The 26774-nt window shown below is 40.5% G+C and overlaps 1 protein-coding gene across 2 annotated transcripts in view; it reads right to left on the reverse strand.

The window, feature by feature from the left end:
• Window positions 1-1260: 1260 nt before the first annotated feature.
• CDCA2 (cell division cycle associated 2) overlaps window positions 1261-26774 on the reverse strand; it is a 35299-nt gene continuing 9785 nt past the window's right edge. The window contains exons 6-13 of one of the 2 annotated variants that reach the window (XM_089658744.1): window positions 20735-20946; window positions 19162-19216; window positions 16774-17018; window positions 15510-15585; window positions 12714-12787; window positions 10833-10964; window positions 5850-6018; window positions 1261-5370 (exon numbers count right to left, since the gene is read on the reverse strand). In XM_089658744.1, coding sequence (XP_089514870.1) covers window positions 4199-5370; window positions 5850-6018; window positions 10833-10964; window positions 12714-12787; window positions 15510-15585; window positions 16774-17018; window positions 19162-19216; window positions 20735-20946 — 2135 coding nt within the window. In that variant the 3' untranslated portion in view covers window positions 1261-4198. Of the gene's footprint in view, window positions 5371-5849; window positions 6019-10832; window positions 10968-12713; window positions 12788-15509; window positions 15586-16773; window positions 17019-19161; window positions 19217-20734; window positions 20947-26774 lie in introns of both variants that reach the window. The other variant, XM_089658743.1, reaches the window with a different exon arrangement.

The raw sequence follows: 26774 nt of genomic DNA on the forward strand, positions 1-26774 counted from the left end.
AACTGGTAACAGCCATAAAGAGGTAGGCCACGTAAAATGACAGAGCGGGGTCAGCGCAGAGTGCACACAAGTCGCCAACTGTCTGCAGAGTCAATAGCTAAAGACCTCCAAACTTCATGTGGCCTTCAGATTAGCACAACGACAGTGCGTAGAGAGCTTCATGGAATGAGTTTCCATGGCCAAGCAGCTGCATCCAAGCTTTACAGCACCAAGTGCAATGCAAAGCATCAGATACAATGGTGTAAAGCACAACAGCACTGGGCTCTAGAGCAGTGGAGACATGTTCTCTGGAGTGATGAATCACGCTTCTTTGGATTTGGTGGTTGCCAGGAGAACAGTACTTGCCTGACTGCATTGTGCCAAGTGTAAAGTTTGGTGGAGGGGGAATTATGGTGTGGGGTTGTTTATCAGGGGTTGGGCTTGGCCCTCTAGTTCTAAGAAAGGGAACTCTTAAGGAATCAGCATACCAAGACATTTTGGACAATTTCATGCTCCCAACTTTGTGGGAACAGTTTGGGGATGGCACACCAGTGCACAACGCAAGGTCCATAAAGACATGGATGAGTGAGTTTGGGATGGAGGAACTTGACTGGCCTGCACAGAGTCCTGACCTCAACCTGGTAGAACACCTTTGCGATTAATTAGAGCAGAGACTGCGAGCCAGGCCTTCTCCTCTAACATCAGTGCCTGACCTCACAAATGTGAGGTCAAACATTCCCATAGACACACTCCTAAACCTTGTGGACAGCCTTCCCAGAAGAGTTGAAGCGGTTATAACTGCAAAGGGTGGGCCAACTAAATATTGAACTCTACGTACTAAGACTGGGATGCTATTAGAGTTCATGGGCGTGTGACACACACACACACTTGATATAATAGCAATTCTGCTTTAAAGATAAACCCAAACCCCTTATACAGCACAGGGATATGCAAAGCACCATTCATACAAAAATTACAAAACTAAAAAAGTTTAAGAGGCCAATCATGTCATCTTACAAAGACCTATCTAGTCAGAGTACTCTCTGCAGCATTATGCAGAGTACTAGGTTTGACAGCCCAAGATCTACAATAGTCTTTTTACCCTAGAGGAGCCCTTACAATAAAGGTTCAGGCCTTGGGGTACCCTTGATAAAACCAGTTCACTGGGGGTCAGTGGGAAAAATGCCTTACAGTGGTGGTCAGGATGTCACTCTTACTGATAGCCAAAAAGTTCATTAGTACCCTGCTGCTAGCTTTGAAATATATAGAGAACACCATCAATTGGTGGGTCAATCAACCATTATTTATTTATTACAGGTACTTATATAGCGCCATCAATTTATGCAGCACTTTACATATATATTGTACATTCACATCAGTCCCTAACCCTCAAGGGGTGTACAATCTAAGGTAGCTGAAAGGAACCCCTAGTAATCTTTGGAGGAACCCTGGCTGCTCTATACTGCTGCTTGTGTTTGACTTCTTTTTAAAATATAAACACAGTAAACACTGAGGTGTTCCACAGGGAGCAAAATATCAATACCTACTCTTCTTTATGAATTGGCATTATAGCTATGATTAACTGAACCACATTTATTGTCCCTTGAGAAGAGAACATTAAGGGGGATCACCCTGAATATAGACTGTAAATGAGCCATATAGTGAAAGCCGTTCACTTTATTAGCAAATCTAAAATGTAATAAATTGCAGTTTACCAATCCTTGAATGAGGTGCCTGCATTTGTGTTTTCTTTTATTTTCACCTGGTACACACCTCCTGTCCCTTGGAGGCTAATCATTTCTCCGCTGTATTTATGGAGAGAGCCATGATTGTCACACAGGCTGGACGATAGGCATGTCTGCCTTTGTTAATCTGCATTACCTAAAGCTCAGGGAGATTAGTAGTTTATAGAAGACAGCTAACAGGATTTGATAGCTGAAACCCAGAAAAGTTAAAAACTCTCCCTAGCAGTGGGGCACTGCAAGTGTTAAAATGGTCATTTATGTCTAGTGGACATGGAAGAGCAGTTTCACTTGCCCTCTGCACAGTTATATCAGCCTCTTCTTTCCCTGCCCTCTGGAGGTTGGATGCCCTCTGACTTCATTAAGAGTGATGGAGGACCCTTAGCCATGCATTTGACATGAAGCTGCTGAGGCACAGTCTACTGGCAAAGCATGGGGGAGCACCATCTTCTAGGGTTCCTCCTTGAATACAGAGGTAGTTGCTTCTGAATGAGCTAGGAATGAATTTTCCACAAGGGGTACTTACAAAACTCTGCAGGAGTAGGAAAGGTAATGGCAGCTATATTACTGCAAGGCAGAAGGGAGCCCAAGAAAAATCCTGGAGGATTGTGGTGGATGAGCAGCTGCAGATGGTGGGTTAAAAAGGTCAATGCATGCTTTAAAAGCTGTGCACACAGGCACAGTAAGACAACCCAAAGGGAGGCCATGCAGACTCCATACAGGTAGTAATGGATATTTGTTGCAAATTTCAAAAATGGTGTGGTGCCTCCTCCCCCTACCAACTCATGGCCAAGTGTCCCCTTTAGGGGACTCCCTAGACCTCCATTATATGCGGCAGCTCAGCACCTAGTAGATGGCTAATGTGCAGCCTAGGGCTCAGCTGCATCCGTACTTTTGACATGGCAGGGGGACAAAGAAGCAGTGGATGACTTGCAGGCTGCCAGTGTGGACAGCAGAGACAAGGGGCAAGGATCAGAGGTTACACACAGCAGTGAATTAAAAAGAAAAAAAAAAAAGTAGGTAATTAGGGGATCAGGAAGGAGTGCTTTTCCCCTACTGGTGCAAAATATTTTTGCCTTCCTCTGGATCAGTTGCAGGTTCTGAATATACAAGTTTTGGATTTATTTTGACTTTTTGGTTGCATTTGATGTGTCTTTTTTTTTTCAACCTTACTTGCAAAACTATATATAAAGCCGTGTTGTCTGAACTCATTCTCATCATTAGAAATGTTATAGTTCAATAAATGTTTTTAGAAATTTTCCCCTATTTTACCTTTGGCATATTGTGTACATCGTTGCTAAGAATTTGTGGGCTCAGGTTGATTTACATTAATAAATCAAGACAATTACAAAGACAAATCTATCATTTAATGAATAGAACAGACAATAATAAAAGATAACACTGAAACAAAGATGCAGAATTTAGATCAAAATTTTATCTTCACAGACCAGAAAACAATAAAAACTAGGAGTAACTGCATCAGGGGAAAAATCATGGGATGAAATTGTAGTAAGACAGCAAATACCCTCTTGAAAATGCTAGCTGACTGCCGGACAAGCTGATCGAATAGCTTTTATGGCTTTTAATCCAGTCGCCTACAACCAAAATTACAAAGTACTGCTTTCACTTGTTACATGCTTGTTTTGAGTCATCAGCTCAACAGGCATTAAAGCCAGACTAGAATTTTCAGAAGTAACAGGAGCAGCCAATGTATTTTCTCAGCACAGGCTTCCTTTAAAGGGCCAGCAAGGGTCAGTCCATTCAATCAATTTATAGAAGTGTTTGATATATGCTGTAGAGTTGGTACAGTTCATCATTTTTTTTTATCAAATGGGATCTCTCCAATGTAGCTTAAAATTCTGCTTCTTCCTATAGTAGAACTGTGGCAAGGCTATAGACATTCAAATATTTACATATTCTTGAGCAGAAATGCTTTAAAACAAGGCCTTGTTGACCTGTTATCTGTTGCCATGGAATAGATCATCCTTAGAGCTCCAAGTAAAACGTTCAGTCTTTTTTTTTTTTTTTTTTTCTCCTCTCACCTAATTATTTTGTTCTTCCATGACAGCAGTGAGTTGGTATAGTTCATAAAAATCTAATATTCAAAGTGGGACTCTCATTTCGTCTGTATAAAATAGGCAGACCAGGGAACAAACGTTTCACCTCTGTGGTACCCAAAATAAGAGGAGAATCGGATGGCTGGTTCGGGTTGGTAGAATCTACCCAAAATATATATCACCAATCTGGGGCACATTAAATAGGAAATTGGGTAGACAAAATTCTCTAGCACAGAGTAACCAGATTCTATATGAGAGTTAAACATATGGGCAATCAGTGCCCAGGTATTGGACATCCCTCAAGTGCATGTTATACAGTGCCAAGATACAGGATGGTATACTGGATTCTAATTCTATATCAGGCAGTGTAGTCATCAGAGTTACCCCACACCAGTTTAGTCCTTCAAACCTGTACAATTTCTATGTATCTAGCATAATGTTGCTGTGACATGTCTGGGGTTCAGCAGATAGAACATAAGAGTCCTTGTGAGAAACATTTGACCTCCTCCTTTTGGTGTCACCGAGAGATGCCATTTTCTCTTGGGTGGAGGTACACAAGGTTCTTCTCCGAGTCTTTTTAGCTGCACTAGGTACCTGCTGAATACTCAGTTGCTCCTTGTTTGGGGAGCAGGTTATACTTTCCAGGTTTAAATTAGAGTTCCCCAATGGCTGCACTGCAGAGCTTAAGGATTTCCGTCTGCTGGTACCCTCACTGCTTGTTTTCTCCTGAACCCAGAACAACCCACTGGCACCAGAATCTCTGCGTAGCCTCATGCTACGCCTCACCTTCTTCTCTGTCCCAGCAGACTGCAGGATCTCATCGATGGACAGACATGGCTCACTGGTGAAGGTGGTTGAATTCTCATCAGGTTGAGGTAAAACGATACAAGGATCCTGAGTATAGGTATTTGGTTCAGTGCTCGGGCAAAACATGGCAGACATGCTGTAGTTCCTTGAAGAACGTCTACCTTTTTTCCCACTGGCTATGTCTGTAATAACTGGCAACTCAAAGGAATGAGTTCTGTGTTCTGCTAACAAATCTGTCTCTGGTTTTGGGTCCTCAGTAATTGTCTCTAAAGTGTGTTCCGCATTAAGGGTTTCAGAAAGATCTAGTGGTGTTTCTGTATTTGCAGCATGTTGAAATTCTGTGGTGGCTTGTGACACTCGCCTTCGTGTACTAGAGCGCCTCTTTGATTTTTGTGGCTTCAGAGCAGACACTGTCTCTGTTGTGCGCTTATCTTCTGGGAGACTTTCATCTGGCTCAGATAAGCATTCTTCATTTTGTTTCATCTCCTTCTCAGCAGAGAAGGGACATTCAGCTTTTGTGCTTAAGGTACCAACCTGAGCAACTACATCAGCTGGTTCTGTGTGTCCTTGACTATCTCTAAGTGATTCGGGATATTTGACTTCTAAGCACTCCTTCCCTGGACAACCTGAATCTTCAGTAACATCTTCAAACTTCAGAATCATGGGATCAGAACACAAGTCCACTGCTTCAGAATGAACATTTTTCTTTTCAATATTTCGGTTGTCTCTACGAATGACCTTTCTTTTTACAATACTTTTTTTAAGTCCCTTTTTTACGACACCACCTGTAATATAAAGTTCACCAGTTAAATGTAGAACTCATAGAATGGCCGCAAAAGTCAACACAATTGTAAATATCTATTATTTCAGTTGTTCTGCAGTAAGATTCCGTACAAGGAGTGCATTGCAAGAAAATATGTAAAAATATTAAATTAGAGTGGTAGAATAAAACACATGTTCATGCCATACAACTGAAAACGTAATAACAGATTTCATATTAAAATCATAATTTCATCTTTAAGAGTGCATGTTGTACCAATATATCTAAATTATTTTTAGTCCACTGAGTGACTATTTCTGTCATTTGATAGCTCATGAAAAGTGAAGAGACTAAGAGGGATAATGAATGAAATGACTGCATAAAACCTGCACAGAAATGATTGCTTTGTCAACAAATTTCAGTTTGTAGGACTAGCATTACAGTACAAACACTTCAATTCCTTCCAGTGACAATGACTGATAGCGATAACGAACAGCGACTTACCAGGAGACATACGTGTAGAGGCAGGTGTGGGGTAACGCTCAGGCAGCTCTGGAATAGGACTCAGCAGTGGCTTCTTGGAGGCCATCTCTCGCTTCCCATACATAGACTTCTGAACAGACTTCTTGGGTCTCCCACGGCCCTTCTTACCCTTTACCTTTGGAACTTTCACCTACATAAAAATTAATGAAAAAAGTTATATAATAACTTCCATCTTGAAAAAGTTGTCATATTCCCTTGTATGATCGTAACATAACTTAAAGCGGATCTTTACCAATAATAACTTGATAAAAAAAATCATGTTCTTTATCAAGGAACATACATTCCACGTTAATTATACTACCAAAAATTTAGTGTGTGCTAGAAATTGCCTCCAGCATTGTTCCTGTTTCATCTTGCTGGAGGCTGCCATTTTGCTGACATTCTGAGCCCCTGAACAGCAGTAAATCATAAAGAAGAACTAAACCCATCGATATAATCGTTCAAAAAAACAGTTGCATTCCTGGAATGCTGGGATTGCTGTCATTTTCTTGTGCCCTCAACCAAACTGTCAAACCTTCAAATGGCTGGTGTCCTAACTAATCATATGTGCAGCAGCATGGCAGTTGCAGATCAAACAGAAGCAGCTTCCTTGACTGTAAAAGGTAACAGGGTTTAATTCCACTTTAGAGCTGTCAGCAGATCGGCCTCTAGAAATTAATCAGTGCCTAAAAATTTCTAAAATGGAGAGCAACTGAGCATGTGCAGAGTAGGGAGAGACAGCATATTACTGGATTTTAAACAGTATAGGCACTTATTTTTAATGCTTTACATAGCTATACCTGCAAAAGAGACCAGCCTGAAGTGATATGGCAGAACTTAATTTTCTGACTAAAATTCCACTTTAAGAAAAACTTCAAACTATAGCTACTGTAAATACACAAATCAAATCACAATATGTTGTAACAGCTAAGATGGATTCTCACTTTTCTTGCTGGATATTTATCTTACAGTATGTAAAGTTAAGCAGGAGTAGCAAGATTACATGACAGAAACAAAAAGGCCCATTAACTCTAGCAAGAAATATACAAAGCTTAACCCATTGCCAATATATAAATTCTTACTGGCCTAATGCTTCATTCAAGTTAAATTCGGACTTCAACCAGGAATGGTATTTTGATGTTGGCTGGAATCCGGAGAGCCTAGTTCTTAGAGACTGCAGTCACAGGATATTCCTGCAGTAGACTGTGACATGGCCTTATGATGGGGCTGGTGGCACACTCTTGTCATGTTTGTTTCCTCTAAGGAAAATCGATCAGTGCACATCTAGATGATGATGGTCTGTTCTGCTGAACATGACATTTGGTAGGAACCAGCAGTTCTGCAGATATCTCCCATTGAGATAACCAAAGCCAGTATTCAACTCAATCGGTCAGCTAAAAATGGACAACCTTCGAATGGACCGTTTCACCAGCCAAAGAATTTGCAATACTTTACACAACTCTTGGCATTCACTCACCCCTGCCTGGCAGACAGCACAGCCAGGTCCTGACCTCACTTATCCTCTACATTAAAAGCAATACCGCTTGATCACAGGCCTGCATTAGCCATGCACATTATCTTTCTCTGTTATGATCACACAAGTATCAATATACAAGTATCAATATGATCACTCAATGTAATTAAACTGATCAAAATGAATAAAAGTAAAAAACAAAGGCCCTCACTATGACATTGACTCGGTAAGCGCTTGATTTTTGACTTTACAAAGTTGAATGGCTTTAAAGGAATTTTGTTCTACACGTGTTGAAAATCATAATACAGATCCCCTAACCAATTACTGTGAATAGATTGTGCTCAATTTGAAATTAGGATCTACTATTATAAATGTAAACAGTGTCTTGCATCATTTTATATATTTAAAGACACATCAACTTAACAAAATGTAGGTAAAAAAAAAAATTGTAAAATTCTTACTTTCAGTGTTTTTCATTACTAGAAGTTTTTATTCACTTGCAAAGTGCCTTTGAATGCTGTAAAATGTGACGAAGAGTCAACACCCTAGCACAGCCCCCTTCTCTTCTGGAAGTTTCTGATTGCCACCTGTCCTGGCCCACGTCTTCTGCCCATCCTTTCACCTCGCTAGATAAACTATTATGTAGCTTTTGCAGATGCAGCAAAGGGGAATATTATAATGTGTCACTCGTGTGACAGCTCCAAGTCCACTGGGGCTGCTGACATTAGCTCCAATGGTAATATTCAGCAGCAGTCTCAAGCCTTTTGAGTGTCTATGCACAGGGAGGCTTTTACAGCTAAGGAAAATGCACATATGACCTTATGGAAGGTTTGTGCTGAAATCAACGGTCTGGAAATAGTACCTCTAAGTTAGAGTTCAACTTTAAAATGCTGACCCTTATTTTCCTAGTACCTGCTAATGAAGGAGACTACAGACATGTGGGTTTTCTTTAAAATGCTAACTTCACATTTCTGCTACAAGCCTCGCTTACACAGATGGGAGCGATAAAAATAGTTGAGGCGCAATTTTACCAGTCCTAGACCATTCAGCCACAAGTTAACATAGCCAATAGCCATGTTCATGTTTGGCAAGAAAATAGTGTTCAGCAAGCAGTACCAGCGCTAAACACAATACATTCAAGTGAATTCTAGAAGTCCAGTGCATGCCATATAGCAAAAAGAGCCAGTCATAGGAAGTTGCAGTGGTAATATAGTGGATGGCGCTGTCAAAGCAGAAGTCCAATTCAAGATGCCACCAGTAAACCATGTTCAAATAAATCTTTTCACAGTTGGTGACCATATAAAAGTGTCCTGTCTTTTCATTTAAACATGGCGTAGTGATGATTTCTTAAATTGGACTTTGAAGTGAATGGGGCTTTGACACAACCCAAATGCTTGGCTTGTGGTTCAGGTGCATTATTCCCTTCTAAAGCCCCTGCTTGGCTAGAAAAAAACAAAAACAAAGCATTTTGAGAGAGAGCAGCAGAATTGCCTCCTGAATTGCCTGGTGACTACTGCTCTACTTGCCCTCTTTTCAGAGACTGCCACTCCTGTAAATGCCCTTAATGTTTTAGAACAGTTAAAGTGTTACTAAACCCACAACAGTAAAATCAGTCTGTATATGCAGTAAAGCATGCTTGTTATACTGACTGTGGAACCTAAGGGGTTAATCCTGCATTGTGTAAAAAGGCTGTTTGGTCCTTTCTTCTCTGCCCTTCCTCTTGTTGAAATGTCCACCTGATACAGACTGAATCCTTAGTCCCATGCACATGCTCAGTAGTTCAGTCTTACCTGAGAAACCATCGATCCCAGCGCTGGGCATAGAGATAGGTGAAGGAAAGATGGCCACCACTCATCTCCTCATCTCTATGCCCTTGGCGGACCGGAGTGATGTCGGTTCCGGGCATTTTTTAAAGCACTAGATCAATGCTTTTTTTGATATAATGCTTTACATTGCAGAGGAGAGATGTGGGATCTTATTGACCCCATATCTCTCCATAAAGAGGACCTGTCACTAATTATTCCCATCACAAGGGATGCATGCATTTCCTCTGATAGGAATAAAAGTAATTACAATTTTTGTTAAAAGGAACAGTGCAACCCCCCCCCCCCCCCCCCCAAAAAAAAAACCCACTCAAAAGAACATTAAATAATTTTTTTTAAAAGTTTATAGTGCCCCCGTCCCCCCATAGTAGTGAACGCATACGTAGGCCATGCCCACATATGTAAATGGTGTTAAAACCACACACGTGAGGTATCACCACAAATGTCGGAGCAAGAGCAATAATTCTCACACTAGAACTCTTCTGTAACTTCACATTGCTAACCTGAAGAAATTTTTAAAACATCAACCATGGAGATTTTTAAGTACCGCAGTTTCATGCCATTCCACGAGCAATTTTAAAGCGTGACATGTTGGGTATCTATTTACGCGCTGTAATATCCTCTTACATATTTTACGAAACAATTGGGGTATATATTTGTTTTTTAATCAAAGTGTATTTTTTTCCAAAAAATATACATTAATTTTTAAAAAACTTTAGGTTTTAGGCCAAGTGCATTTTGAATTTTTTGTTTTCGGGACCAGAATTTTCATTTTGGTGCACCATTAGTATTTAGCGGTTTATATTTACGAAAATAATTCCATTTCCATGTTCTGTGTACTGTGGGAGACCAGACAGTGAATGCAGGGTCCTGGGTTTAGTAACACTTTATGGAACATTACTATCTAAGAAATTTGGTAACCTTTAAACTTCCCCCTGCACAAAATTTGTAGTTGCTCAAATGCTGTCCTATAAAGCAATCTTAAATAATAGTTGCAGGAGAGAACAAGATCACAAAGATATTTCAACACATTCTACCTATAACACAACCGTTTTGGGACGGTTGCAGGATATCTATGCATGTTTGGCACATTATGACAGACTGGCAGTTTATATATCAGATAAAAATAAATTCTTTCAATATCAACATATCAGAAGTGCAACATTCAATACATGATATATTTAACTATTCTAGTAAAAACAAACAGCAATACATCAATATTATTTTTCTTCCACAGGCTACATTCACATAGCAGTTTATCTGTGCCCAGGGGCCACCACTGGCAAGAATCAGTAGATTCTTACCAGCAGTTGTAAATGCTACTTGCACATACTCTGTATGAACAACAGCAGCTATCAGATTTGTACTTTGTACAAATCAATGGTCAGTGCCACTGCTGTACGTATGGAACTGCTCTGAGCAATTACATGCTAATCGCGCCTCCAACCGCCCATGGATACAGGCAGTCTACATCCAGAGTCAACGTTTCTGTTGAACTGTGCTCACACAAAAAACTGGCCACAGCTAATCAGCCAGTTTGTAAGCTGCCATAGTACAGAGTATTGCTGCATCCAGAGGCAATGTTTAGCTGCCTCTGAATGCAGCAAACTATCCACTGATAAACTGCTGTATCAATGAAGCCTTACAGGTGTAAATTTTAGAACTAACCTCAACTCTCTTGATGGAAACCAGCTTTCTGCCTCTTTTGGAAGAAGGTTTTGCTGTTGCACTCACTGGAACTTTGTCATCATCAGCTGTTTGAGAGTTTTCACTTGTAAGGGGGTCTTCAGAAATGCAAGCCTGCTAAAGGAGAAGCATTGTACTTAAGATCCTGGTCTTATGGCCATCTCTCCACTAGGTTTCTTCTACATTAATAGATTAAATAAATTAGCTTGTTTTGAGAGGATATAGGCAGGACATTCACACAGGGTTGTCCTCCCAGGCTTTTGGTGTGTTCGTGAAACCATAGAGAGCCAAAACAGGGCTAAGTAACCCTACTGCAGAAGGCCTGGTCATGACTGTGATTGAGACCTAAGACCAGTAACCGATTGGCATGGGATAACATCCTGCCCCAACACAAAACCTAATATTTTTCATTGCATACGTCAAAAAAACCTTAATCATTTAACCATTTTACCTTCTACCCAAGCCACCACCAACTATGTCACTATTGTCCTTAACTAGTCATCACACATAGTCCACATTAAAGCTGAACTCCAGGAAAACCAATACTAAATACACAGATGAAACACATAAAAAGAAGCGGTTTTATCTGAAAAATATTTGTGTTTTTGTCAAATTAGTCCTGAGGTTTACAACAGAACATCTAAACTGGTAACCTGGCTTTTTTTCTGCTGTAGTTCGTTTTACCACACTGCAGTGCAATAGTGAGGTAGCTCTCAGCACTTCAACCCAACCTTAGCAAACAAGTCTTCAGAGACAGGGTCAAGTGCTGAGGCAGTGCCACAGCTCTGGACCTGGAAAGCATCCCAAAGCCTACTTTTGCCAGTAAAAGTACCAAAATGCAAAAAAGGTCAATATCGGAAGGTTGAATTCCAGAATAGCCCTGCACCTTCAGTTCAATGGGCCAAAGTACAGTACTCAAACGTAAATCTGAGGAAAGAGATCTGGATAACTGCTATGTAGAGACCAGATTAAAGCGGGAGTAAACTGAGCAAGGAAACAAACAAAAACAAAAAAAAAACAAAAACCACACTTTCCCCCTACAAGGCAATGTTATAATGTGTTAGTATGCACCGTATACTAGCACATTATGCAAAACTTGACTAAAAACAAAGCCCTCCAGCAGCACGTTTGTAACTGGTGACAGGGCTTCTGTCTTCACCCAGTCTTCATTCTGGGTTGGCGGGCTGTGGCGGTGTGAATAGCCAAACCACGATGACGTCACTTCCACGCAAGCGGGCGGGAGAGAGGCACGACCGCGACACAGCACTCTGGATTAACCGCACACTCAATGTGCTGTCAATTCAGAGCGCAGTGTGCATGCACCAGTGACGCTACAGTCTGCTACAGTCTATACTACCGATTTACTACCTGCTTACTACCGGGAGCCACAGCTATGGCACAGAACGCTGAAGGAATGGCACAAGTAAAGTTCTACTAACAGGTACAGGCTTACGAGATATTTACAGTACCTACAGGTAAGCCTTATTATAGACTTACCTTTAAGTAAAAGATAAACAAAACAACTTTACTACCACTTTAAGTAGATAGATTAAGAAATCCAGAAAAATACCCTGGAGAAAAAAATATAGTAAAAGTGTGGGTAGACATCCATCCCTCTACAAGAAAAAAAAAACTGGGGTATGCTGGGAGGAGGAGGGGTTATCCTGGGCCAGCCTACACTTTGTTTGGGACCAATCCTCCTCTGGGTAGCAGAGATATCAGATTTAGCTTCTTATCATGGTTATGCAGCAATAAACCTACATGTACTAAGTTTCCTAACATCATGAGTGACGAACATTACCAGAGAGAAAAAGCGTAATATTGGAGGACACATAAAAACAGAAATGCTCAGTTAAATGTTACCTTGCTGTTATTGGAAGATCGAGTCACTCTACTGTTAGTAGGAACAGTATCGGGCTCCGAGGCGATGAAGGCTTCTGGAATATCAAAATGTTATATTCTAGTCTAGGAAACAGTGGGTATACGTCGAGCAAAGCAAAAACGCAAGAACAAGCTATTGATATAGCATTAGAAACGAAACTCCCTGCCCCCTCCTACACATGTTAATTCATAGTCACATCTCTGAATTCAGAATATTGTGCCATGTAAGTAGGGGGAAAAAATCACGTGGATTGTTGGTACTTTAACCAAAACAATTTTTCTTAAAGTGGAACCAAATGTAAAAATAAAAACAAAAAATTGTGATCAGGTAGGCTTTTTTCATTGCACAAGAGACATGTAATGTCTCTTCTGCAATAAAGTAAATCTACCTGCCTATTCCCAATCCTCTGCAGAATTTACACATTTTATGTGAATGTCAAGCAAAACTTTATTTTTGTTGGTTTTCGAATGGGGAATGTGAGTAGGCCATTTATTTTATGTTGTGAAATTTTGAAATAAAAGGGTTTATGCGATGGCAGCCCTTGTTCTTTCCTTGTATGTACCTGTGTGAGAGATTGAGAGATTACAGTGCAGCGTAGTTTAAAAAGTGAAACCAAAGTTAAAATTACATGAAAATAATAAGCACTGATCAGTTTTGTTATGCACATTCTTTTTGTCATTGCACAATAAAAAAGGGCCAAAAATACACAATGTGCGGCAACTGCATTTGGGTTGCCATTAATTATGAATGGCACCCAAAAGCACTATATATATATATATATATATATATATATATATTATTATTATAATACAGTATTTATAAAGCGCCAATAGTTCGCTCAGCGCTGTACATATATATATATTTTTTTTAGTTAGTAATTAATTATACACACACACACAATATCTATCTACATACACACACACACTTGATATTTATATTACTTTTTAAACCCTGCTAGTGCGGAGATTGGGAAGAAATAAAGAAATAAGTCTTCTTCCTTCCATCACAGCAGCCTATCGCCCAGATTCTCCATCTCTGGCCTGTAAAACGCTGGAACAGAGTGGTTTTACAGAGATGTCTAGTGAGATCTTCAAATCTGTAAAAGTGAATGACAGAAGGGTGTGTCCTGTGATGAGAAGTGAAGAACATTTCACTCCTCATCTCAGCTATATAAACTAGCACTCATAACAAAGCAGCCGAGATCAGAATCTCGGCTTTTCTCTTTCATAAACTGACACAACAATGAATTCCACTTACAGACAACAATGATACAACACAGTGGGGTAAATTTACTAAAACTGAAGCGCTCAAAATCTGGTGCAGCTGTGCATGCTAGCCGATCAGCTCCTAATCTCAGCTTGTTCAATTAAGCTTTGGCAATAAAACCTGGAAGCCAATTGATCTCTATGCAGAAGTGAGCCTGATTTGGTACTCTCCAGCTTTAGTAACAAACCCCAGTAGTCATTAGAATACACATCGCAGTCACAAAAATTGACAAGCATTCAGGAAAAGCCAAGTTGCACCACAGTGGAGCTTACGGTGTGAACCCAGTTCGCTCAGTAATTATCTGGGTAGCCTTCCAGATATAATGAATAAAGAAGAGAATGGAGAACTGCAGCTGTGAGTGGAATTGCGCAGCACGTAGAAGAGATATAAGGGGGTATTGGGAAAAAAGGCAGTATGCCTTTGAGTAAAGCGGAGCTCCACCCAAAAAGAGGAAGTTCCGTTTTAAGCCTTTGTACTCCGCTCCCCATTAAGGACTGGCTTCTTTGGGAAGGTACCCAAATTTGACAGGTACCCACTCCCACTGCTGCTGCGATTGAAGTTGTCCTCCTATCCTTTAGATTGAAAGCTCCACGAGCAGGTCCCTTGTATTCCTTCTGTACTGAAATGTATTGTAATTGTATTGTCTCCCTTATATTGTAAAGCACTGCGCAAACTGTTGGCGCTATATAAATCCTGTATAAATACAATCCCTCCCTGTAGTCTTCTGGGACATGTGACAGGTCCCAGAAGACTACGGGGGCCCAATCACAAAGCGCAGCACTTCTCGTGCATGCGCAGTGGGCACCCGGCTGTGAAGCTGCAAGCTGTCACAGCCGGGTGCCCACACTAAAGATGCCAGCGGCAGGGAGAGAAGACAGCAGGTGAAACCAGCTGTTGTGAGGACACTGCAGGACAGATAAGTATCTGTATTTTAAAAGTCAGCAGCTACAGTTTTTGTAGCTGCTGACTTTTTTTTTTTTCCTGGTGGAACTTTGCTTTAAAGGCCCTACATATTTAAAGTGACTCACACTTTTTATTTTTAAATAGTATATATCGTTTTTAAATACGCACACACACACACGGCTGGATTTACTTTTCACTGCATGCTGGGGTTGAGGGCTGCAAGCTGGGGGAAGGCTAAGTGTTAAGGGCTTGTTTACAGTGAAACTATACTTTCCTTATGCAAGGTAAATCAAAAGGTTCACTACTGTACTCCCCTCTCCAACAGCATATTTCTAAATTCCTTTCTCTCCTCCACTGCTATTCAGAGCTTACACATGACTGACCATTTCCCAGTCCCATTTCACAGTGATAGGGCAATCACGAAGCACCAGCACTATCATATGGAATAAGGCACGTGATCCTCCCTATCTGAAAGTACTGGGTATGTTCTTTGCCATGTGTCAAATGTCATGGTGATAGGACAATATAACAGTAGTAACACTTTCTGAGCAAAGCCCAGCTATTATGCCTTATAATAAAATTACCTAAAATAAATAACTGTAGAATACCTGGTGATGATTTAGTTGATTCTTGGCTAGGAGAGTCCGTATCAAAATTAAGGGAGCTTGGTTTGAAGGTATCCTCCTAAAGCAAAATGTACAAAAGTAAAAGTACTTAAAAATGTCAGACACAGATAATTTAGCCCAGTTAAAAGAAAACTCAGAAAAATTTCTTTATCCTTCACATTGTGCAGATTTGCAGCGGGTCAGTGGTTCCACCAGGGTCAACATATTCTAGTTCTTAATTTTCTAGAGGGCATATACTGTTATCCTCAAAGCAGAATTTGTATAAAAAAAAAAAAAAAAAAGTAAGATTTCTTTCCCCAATTGCCAAAATGGCATTCTTTAACAAATTTCATGGACAATAATCCCCAAAACTCAATCCCTCATCTTTTTATAGCTGCCAAAATGTCCATTGCAAAAACATGGAAGATCCCACTGGTAAAAATAGTTACAACTAAAAACAAAATTTGTTGGATAAGGCTTCACAAAAGTTGGCTAGTATCCTCGGGGATAAACAAACTTGATTTGAGAAAATCTGGAACCCTTGGATAAAATATCTTCAATCCCTTAATTAAACCTGAGGCCGAGATGGGAGGTCGGATGCCAAGCAGGGAGCAGCAGTTTTCTATAACCTACTTTTTCTCCATTCTTCTACCTCTTCCTTGAATTCCTTTATCTGCCTTATTTCTTCCTCCTTTTATGCTACCTACATATAACTATTTATGTTAAGGATCAGAGTCATTTTTTTATGCAAATTCAGTTGACTAACCACGGTTCTGTAAAGTCTACAAGTTGTTGATGATGATGATGATATCCACCCAATGCCTTAGATGGGGAAAGTGCAAAAGGGTGCATGTATCCTTTATTTTGTGAGAATTAGCTGGATATTGACTGCATTTCTATATGGCCATCATCTGTTAAATGGTACATGTACTGTCTTTCCTCTGACATTTATTACCAGATGTAGTGGATATAGCACAATTTTGACTCGATCCTGACTTTTATGTTTACACTTTTATATTTGAAATAGAAAAAACTAGTATTGAAAAAACTAGTATTGAAAACAGAATACTGAAGCAGATTTTCAAAGCTGCAGTGCTGTAGCAGAACAAAAGAGGTGGGAGAAATGGGCTGCCAAAAGGGTGACTATACCATGACTCCTATTGCAAGAACATACTGGATTAAAACATTCCGAGGCCCAACAGGGTCATTAGGTCACATTAGGAAACAAAAAAAAAAAAAAATTAATTCCATTGTTGCCTGTACTCACGTCATCTTGGCAGTCAAAGTCCGGCTGTGATAGTGGCTGACCAGGGCTTTGGTGGATGGCCTCTTGTGCAGTTGGTGTGGCAGTATCTGATACTTGCTGACGGCATGGTGTACTTCCTTTCCGTAAAGGTGTATTTGCGGGAAGTGTCTTATCAAACACCTCTGGACTCAGTTTTTTTCCAAATGTCACCCTTTTCTTTTTTTTCATGGAATCATTCACAGTTTTTTTGAACAGTGTATTGCTCTCTATAAAGGAAAAACAGACAAGCATATCAAATCTCTAGGTCAGTTGCAGAGCTCATTTACGAAGTACAGCCTACCAAATGTTTGATGTGTTATATCAATGTTTACAATCGCTCTAAAAGTGGAATTCAGTCTCTCTAAAAAGTGGAATTCTTGCCAAGATCTTTTTAGTTTTGGTTGGGAAATAAGATTTTTGGGCTCGCCGTAAAACCCCTTTCTTGGGAGTCTAAAGGAAGTCATATATGGTCAGGTTACACTGCACCGACTGGAAGTTACAGGATAACCTCTTCCTACTCCCAGCATGCCTCAGTTTTGTAGCAAGCAGTATGACTGTAAACATGATGGGACCTGTGCCTCCCAGGAAAAGGGTTTGACAGCTAGTATAAAAATCCTATTTCTTTTATCGTCTATTCAGGAAGTCATCTACTGTCAGGACATCCAAAAGAAGTGCAACTATGGGCAAACAAAAATGCCAACAAGTTCACAAAAACACACAGGAACACTGCAGCTCAACAAGTCCCTTACACCTAAGGCTGGCATCAGGTAAGGCCTGAAAATAATTTGGCAAAGAAAAGACCAGGTGGCAGCTCTCCAAATCTGAGACATAGTAGCCTGAACCAAACAGGCTCCTATATACCTAAAAGAGTGTGCATTTGACAAGAAAGGTTGGCATCAGATCTCTACTTTCATGAGCTTGAATACTGTTCTGTCTGAGCCACTGAGAAATGGTGGAATGAAAAGCCAGTTCACCTTTTGGGGACCATTAGAAATGACAGACAGTCTTTCTGAAGGAAGCAGTGTCTGCAAGATAAACTCTCACGGAAAAAAAGTACAACTGGACAATGGAGGGAGATCTCCTGATGAACTGAAGCTGGCCAGAGGAATGGAAGAACGATGTCCTGGTTGGGATGAAAGGCTGCGACTATCTGAAGTAGTAAGAAGGTTCTGGGCTTCAACACTACCTTGTCCTTGTGCAAGACCAGTAAGAGGTTCTTTACAGGATAAGGCTGCCAGCTCTAACATTAAACTCACAACTTAACTTGGCAACAACAAACACTACTCAGTGGGTAAGAGTTGAAAGGGGAATATCCTTGATAAGTTCCAAGGGTGGGTTTTGAAGTGCACAGATGACCCAACTCAGATCCTGCAGTCACAGGATAGCAAACAGAAGGAGCCAGCAGAGAGATGTCCTGCACAGAAAAGTCTTCAAAGAATGGAAAGCCAGCATCACGAAGAAAATTGCAAAAGCAGAAACTTGACCCTTAATGTAGAAGTTTAGGCAATACAACTCCCACCTTTCAAATTCTGCAGGCCACTGCCGGTTAACCCCATCCGTGGCCAACTATAATCAGGGAATATGAAGGTGCTAAGAGGTCCAAACAATTAGGTAGCGTTCGCATCTAAGCCCAAATGGCCATCTCACAAACTAAGTCTTCAGTGATAGGGCAAATGCTGAGGCAATGCCAACAGAGCTGGACCTGGAAAACAACTACCAGTACATGATGTCAGAAAGTGCCAAATGGGCATCTCATTGCCTAAAGGTCAGACTCCAGTTTAGCCACGCAACGTCCAGATCAGTGGGGCCTGGTACAACACTCCGTCAGGCAAATAGCTGCCATACACAGACCAGGCCAAGCAGCAGTGATAAGAAATCTTGATTGAAGAAAAAAAATTAGCAAAAAAAAAAAAAAGACATACTGGGTTGGCATACGATTTTTATGGTTTGCCAGTGCCCAATCCTCCTGGAGGCTGCACTATGACCTGACAGTAGATGATTTTCTGAGTCCCTCAAAGTATGTAAGCCTTCTGAAGAGATTGTCCGTAACTTCTAAAACCAGTGACAAAACGTGAGGCAAATATTCCCCACCAGCCATACAATGGCTACAGTTCCTCTTAAAAGTAAATAAAAAATTAGAACAACCTGCATATTCCTAGCACCGGAAAGACATTACATTCTTTATTAGCAACTAGCGTCAGGAAAAATAGAACACACTGGTGCAATTTCAGACTATATACAGATTTAGTCCTAACTGATAAGAAAAGTACCTGGTATATCAAATTCATGAAAACATGGACATATCTTTATACAGACAACCTTAATGTAAGGATAAATATTCTTATTCAGGAGATAAAAGCAGTTGCTCACCATTCTCCGATGGCTCTGGTGCAGAAAAGCACACTCTCTGAACTCCTATTTCATCCTGCAGAGAAACAGCAACAAATAATTTAGAGGACTACTATTTCCTAATACAAACCTTAAAGTATCTCAACCCAACAATATCTGTAGATAAGGCTGCATTAGGTGCCTTTTTCAGGCTTATTTTCCCTAGGTCTTTCACCAGGTGAACCTGCCAGTACTATTCCTGTTCAAGGTTGACAATGTTTACGCACTGCACTATACCTATGTTGGAGCAGTGTTGTCACTTTAGGAGAGGAAGTGTGTTAGGACAGCAAAACACCTCTTTCACATCTTCAAAATATGGGAAGGTGGTGTTCTGTAGTTCACAGAAGTAAACTGGGCAGGGTAAATAACCCTGCTTGGAGACAACACTGCAGAAAAAAAGATCATTGAATTTCCTGCAAAATCAACAGAAACAGATATAACTAAATGTTTTCAATGACATAAGTTAAACAGTTTAAAAAAAAAAAAAAAAAAAAAAAAATGAATAAGAAGTTCATTGTTAGGGTTTACATCCACTTTAAATGATAAGTTCACCTTTTCAAGTTTTGTGAGGAAGACGGGTGAATCTTCTCCTCCCGCTAGCTGTTAAAAAACCAAAACAAAAAAACAAAAAAAAAAAACAAACGTAGCTGTGCAGTGCTCTGCCCACCCACATCACTCATTCACAGTCCTTTGTGAATGAGAAAACTACAAGTTCATTATGGTAGTTCATTGATTCTTCCTGTCTGTATATATGGGATGACCGGGCAAGCAGATTTGACAGGCTCCTGAACACAAAATAATAAATACACATTTATTTACCTGCAAAAAAATGTGCATTTATGATTATTTTTTGTCAAAAGGTTTTCTTATGCATTGTGAACGTACTATTTAAAAGGACAACAAAAACACAATTTCCCTATTTCCAGAGATGTTATGAATATCTCACACAAGAGTTTAATATTTTGAAGAAGTGGTTGTTCCCGTGAAACACGTCAATGAATACTAACAAGTGTAACTCTATCTTGTGAACAGCTTTATTCTCTTTATTGAGGAGTTGTACACCTATGTGCTTTTAATGTATGTCTAATAAAAAAAAAAAAAAAAAAAGTTAGGAAGATTTTTTTAATGTAATTATGTCTGTGGAGCTGGTCATTTACATACATACCTATCTATATCTTGGTGGTCACCATAGAATACCTTTTCTTTGTGTTTTTTTCTATTTTGCCATTTTTGGGGTGGTGACCCCCCCAATATAATTCTATATCTTTCATCTCACTGGACAGCCTCACCTTTTTTGTCTTAAAGTATAAAGCTAACAGTACTCTTCCTCGGAAACACACAAACTCAACCATTTGGAGGGGTGTACACACACTTCAGGCATTATGTAGAAGTAGGACTGGTTAGGAGCCCACGATTTCTTGGCCATATAATATAGTAACTTCGGTTTAGATATTTTACAACTATCTGGCCTGAAACAACTGAAAGAACTAATTACTAGAATATGGGTGTAATTGACTTGCTTGATAGTTTGTAGAGGCTTTGCATGGACACTCACCCTTGAGCGGCTAAATTCCTTCCTTGAAGTCTTCTTCAATACCGGCCGCAGGACAGGGCTGGAGGATGTGTGACTGTCAGAAGTGACAGCTGGATTATGGCACAAAGTTTCTTCTGATTCCAGAGAACTCAAGTGGTCTGCAAACATGACCTTCCTCTTCTGGCCTCTTGTAGAGCTTGGTGTTGGCTGAATCTCTTCGTTTTGCATATTTACTGTAGCAGAGAAAAAAAACAGAACATAAAAATCACATGGAGGTTAAATTACAGTCTCAGAACCTGTCATATCAAGTAAACTTTGACACCCAATATTCATCAGGCCCTGGCTTGATGCAGATGGACTATTTTATGTAGGTTTTTTTTTTTGTTTAAGAATTATGCATATTTATAGTATTGTGAACGCACAGCACATATGAATCTCTATACTAGGGTAGGTGAGTGATGTCATTAACAGAACTTGTGATCTTACATGCCTACATTTTGCTCATTTGACCACCTAATAAATGGCAAGGTGCCGGAGAAATATACTCCAGTATATTTACTCTTGCAAACCTGTAACTTCCAAACACCAATCATCTTCTGGTTCTTGAGGCCTTTCTGACCTCCCTAGATACCTTCCTCGAGGGAACCCTCATTCTAGGGGGGGGGGGGGGGGGGGGGACTTCAATTTTACCATGGACCCTCACTAGGACAAAAAGCGCAAACTTGTTCTCTTTCAGCCAGGGAATTAGACTTCGTCTGAAAGACCTCCTACATACCCACCAACTGATCGATACCTGGAGAACATTCCATCTGCGTGATTACACCCCTTCTATTCTTCCGCTCATGGTTCTTACTCCAGGATAGACTTTTTTCTATTGAATCATATGTGGATCCCCATGGCATCTAAATCAGATATCTGTTAAATAATTCTCTCTGGAGCTAGCTTTACCAAACTCATCCCCCAAAACTTCTACATGGCGGTTCAATGAAGAACTCCTTAAGGACCCGGACATAGCCACGAATGTCAACAAAGAACTTAACTCATACTTTGCCACCAGTGATGAGTCTGTGCCCAACCCAAAGCCTGGCAAAACCCCATTACTTTGCGCCAGTTACAGACCTATCACACTTCTGAACTACAACGTCAAAACTTCTCTCAAAAATTTTGGCTTCCAGGATGAACACTCTTTTGCAGCACCCGATTGCTTCTGATTAGGTAGGGTTCATCCAGACCAGTAAAGCAAGGGACAACACCATCCCCACTGACACCAAAAAGGCAAGAGTAGATTGGACATTCCTTCAGGAAACGCTCCAATCAGTGGGAATGCCATAACCTATCCTGACCTGGATAACAGGCTTGTACACCGATCTTATGGCTACAGTTCAGGTGAACAGATTTGACTCTGGCCCCTTCCCTATCTCTAACGGTACAAGACAGGGATGCCCCCTCTCACCCATTATTTGCCCTCTCCCCAGAGCCCTTTCTTCAGCATGTGACAGGCGATTCCAATATAAGAGGCATTCAGGCAGGCAAATACCAGCACTAAGCGGCAGCATACGCAGATTACCTGTTATTCTACATAACTGACTCATCTCCCTTCCATCCCTGTTGCAGGAACTGAAGAAGTACAGGACTTTATCCAAGTTAAAGGTCAATCTCCAAAAAAAATTGGTGGCTCTGAACGTTTTCTTGCCAGACTCTACTTTAGCAAACATTTGTCCTTCCCTCCCATTCAAATGGCTACTCGATCAATTCAGTACTTGGGTACTAAAATTTCTACGTCCCTGACTGACATTTTTCCCCTGAACTTCCGACCTTCTGAGTACACTAACCACAGACATCAAGAAATGGGATTCACTTGCCCTCTCTTGGTTAGGGCGCTGTACCATGCTCAAAATGAACACTATGCCTAGACTTTTGTATCTGTTGCAAGCCCTACCCTGTTAAGATTACTCAGACCTTTTTTCATGCTATATGTTCAATATTCATTAACTTGTTTGGGAGGGCGTTGCTGTTGAGACCGAAACTTAGAGGCGGTATAAGTTTCCCTGATCCTGCGCTGTATGACACAGTGACACACATGACCCGGGTGGTGGCTACCCAGGGTTCACACCAAGCCTAATGGACTCAATTTTCCTATCGCAGGCTCCGCAAAGATTGTTATGAACTTCTCATTTTCTACTGATTGGATCCCTACCACGACTATACTGCCTAAACAAACACCTCTTGCGATGGATCTTTGGAGAGCTGCTCAGATTTCTCACTTCCTAGGTTCCCTGCCTAAACCTTTGCTTTTCCATTGACAGCTCCATTCCTTTGAGAGAGGGCCCGATTCGCGGAACACTCTACCTCATACAAATTCCTGTTGTCCCTTCATGCTACCACAGACCCACCTAGCAAAATGGGAGAGACGTGTCTGCCTCTCTCTGCTCATACTCCTTCCCATACACACAACACTGCCACCCAGCAACTGCCATAGCTGCAGCCAGCTGGCCCCTCTCTCTGCTGCTGCGGATTGCTCACCTATCACCCGGCTCAGCCCAGAAGCAGACCTTCTCTGCTCATGTAGTGGCAGCCCTCACCTGGTCCCCATAGTCAGTCACCTTCTGGCTGCCTCATTTGTTCCTTCACCCGGGGGGTGGCACCGCACCCCTGAAAAACACCGCCCTAGGCAAACGCCTTGTTAGCCTCGACGTGGATACACCCCTGCCCAGAGGTACATTTTAAAGGTTCTTGACAAGGGGGATTTGCTTATTATACACGCACGTGTCCTGCTCAGAGAAGCAGAAGGATTGCCGTTTTATACTGTTCCCATTTCAGTCTTTTACAAGTAGACTTCCACTGAAAACAATATAATCTCTAGGTAGCTTACACTGCAACTCATCTTTTAGCATGGTACGGTTCTCACTGTCTGACAGAAAACCACTACACAAATCAGTATATAAAAACATCATGAAAATAGGGCTGTACTATATTGACAGATATAAGCCGCAATTAAATCCTGCATTAGTCCGCATTATTTATTTGCCAAGAGTATATTCTGTCTGTGGTTGGCCAGGTTCACACGGTAAGCTTCCTGAACTGCATGACACTTGCCTGTAAAATGAACTTCTCCCACTAGTCAGCTTTTACCTGCGCCTCTGCTCCCAGCATGCAGCCAGTGTGGCAGGTGCTCTAACACAGCAGGTATCCTAGCTGCTATGACAGTTAAAACTAGCTGAAGATTAAAGATTAATATGAAACATTTAATACAAGTCTAGAATAAAAACGGCTGACTGGGCTTGTACAGAGGGGGATGTTTGGGCATAACAGCAAAAGCATATATTACACTTGAAAAGTAATGGTAAAATTATAATTATAAATTATAGGGTTGCACCGTTTGTTTTTTTTTTTTTGTTTTTTTTTTTAAGATGAGTACTATACTTTTTCTCAAGTACTTTAGTGTCATGTGCCAGTTTTTTTTTTAGACTAATGAAAAATTACTACCGCTTCTTTACAATTAAGAACTGTAACTCAAAAGACAGTATGGAAAAAGTAAAAACTACAGAAGTACAGCAAGTGACATGTAATAGGACTCACCATCTTGCGGGGGAACAAAGCCCTATCCAACACCAAGCTGCTGTCACTTCCAGTACTGGTTTCAGATATCGGTGCATTTGCACAAATATCGATACTCAGATGCTTACCGATACCAGTAACGGTGCAACCCTAATAAATTAGATTCCTATTCCAGAGTAAAGACTTTGGTTTCTGGTTACCGTCTTGAATGCTTATGTCATGCAATAGAACAGAATAATAAAAAGGAAGCATTATCTGATCTTCATAGTCAAATATGAAAGCGTTTTAAAGTCTAATGCAGGCCATAGATGGGTCAGTTATCGGCCGAATTTTCGTCCGACCGCAAAATCGGCCAATATTCACACCGTTAGTGGGGCAATGCAGTCGGCCGTTTTTCGTGGATCTTCTCGTTTCTTTTTAATTAGTCATGCTGGAAAATCTACAAAAAACGTCCGTTTTTCGTAAGCATTGGTGGCAGCATCCATGGCAGCAATGACCAATTTTTCATTTATCGGCCGACAATTCGGCCAATAAACGGCCGTCTATGGCCTGCATTAGACTCTAAAACAGGCCAAAACATTTAAAAAGATCTATACTGAAAGAAATCTGCAGATTCTCATCATTGACAACTTTTTAAAAGGTGCTAGTTATCTGGCCTTCATGCTGATGCAGCAGCTTCAATACACTGGGTCAATAAGCTGAAGCAAGGTTTGCAGATCAGCTATACTGATGTAACTACTGTCATGTGTCAGACCACCACAGAACTCCTGCACTCATACAGTGGGAAGTTGTTTTCTCTACTGCATCCTGGCCGGGGACAGATTTTGCTGGATCAGGCTGATTTACAGAAACTGTAAGGCTCAAACACCATTTGTTTTGATTTACACAGAGTGTCTCTCTCTAATTTCAATTGGACTTGAAAGGCTTAGTCCATCCAAAATTGATGTTTGAGTTAGAGAGGGCACCTGGTTGGTGGTGTTAGCCCCTGGCTTCTTTGTGTTGGTTACAAGAACAGGAAGATCTCCCTGGCTGAGTCCTGTACCAGTCCAACTTGGAGTTTTGCATGTTCTCCAATTTTGCTTGTTCCGGCACCTTCTGCTGTGGTGTCCATAATATAAAATCAAAAATTTAACAGGGGTTGTGGGAACCCTCATAATGGGTACAGCAAGTGTGCATACCCAGAAAGTCAAGCACATCTCCAGGAGGATTTAAAAACAAACAATAACTGGGATATCTGTAATGGCTGGACCGACCATTCAAAAAAATGTACACAGTCTTAATGTTAGAAGGTTTAGTTTACACTTGCAGTTGGGGGAGAAGGGCATAAAATTATCACACAAGACACCATGACAGTCCATAAACCTCAGAAATGTGGTACTATGCAACGTTATTCTCCTGATGAAGGCATTATGCCAAAACGCTTGTCTCAGGTATTTGAGAGTTTGCATGGTGATTGAATGAAAATTTGCACTTAATGTTTTTGTCATGGGGAGCTACTTTAATACAGCATGAAAAAAAACAAATAAAACACAAAAAAGGTGTATGAAAATAGCATAATAAATAAAATAAAGCTATATCGGCTCAAACTAGAAACATGCACAACTAGACTGTAAAGTGAATGGTCATCTTAAATCTGCCAATTGGGTGCAAGCTTGCCATCATGAACTACTGTCGATATTCCAGTCCTTTTCTTTTCAATTTCTCTCTCGACCATTTCCAATTTCACAAGAAATTCTGACAATGGAGTTGGAAGTCTGAAGCCACAAGCAACAAATGCGCTGCGGCATTCAGGGATTTTGGAGTTTAAACCCTTCCACTGCCAGAGCAGTTTTTCCCTTTATTGCACACATTTAAAAACAATAAATTTAAGCCCTGAAGATTACATAAACCCCCAAAACATTAGATATTTTCATTACAGCAGACACCCTAGAGAATAAGATGGTGGTAGTTCCAATATTTTACATTACATGATATTAGTGCAACGCACAAACTTCAGTTAAAAATTACAGCATATATTTTAAGCACACACAAACATAATAATTTACCCAATTTTTTCTGTACAATATAAAAAGATGAAGTTGTGCAAAGTAAATAGATACCCAGCATGTCAAACCTTAAAACTGCATGTGCCTGTGAAATGGCAAACTTCAGTACCCCATACTAAGGTGACATTTTAAAAGCCCCCTATAGATCATTAGATTAGAGCTATGCAGGAGCTCTGGTTCTAAAATGATTGCTCTCACTCCAGCATGCGCAGCTATATGCAACGTGTATCACAAGCAACGTAATTGTGTATAGGCGAAACAATCCAAATGGATTTGAAGTGCAGACTTTCAACTTTAATTCAAGGGGTTGAACATAGATGTCAAGCACAAATTTTTAGGAACTGCAGCCATTTTTATACACAGTACCTCCATTTTCAGGGGCTCGAATGTAATTGGACAAATGAATATAATCATAAATAAAATGTTCATTTTTAATATTTTGTTGAGAATACTCTACT

The sequence above is a fragment of the Staurois parvus genome, unplaced genomic scaffold (assembly GCF_062004578.1).
Source record: "Staurois parvus isolate SC_StPar_1 unplaced genomic scaffold, SC_StPar_1.0 ptg001090l, whole genome shotgun sequence".
NCBI lineage: Eukaryota > Metazoa > Chordata > Amphibia > Anura > Ranidae > Staurois > Staurois parvus.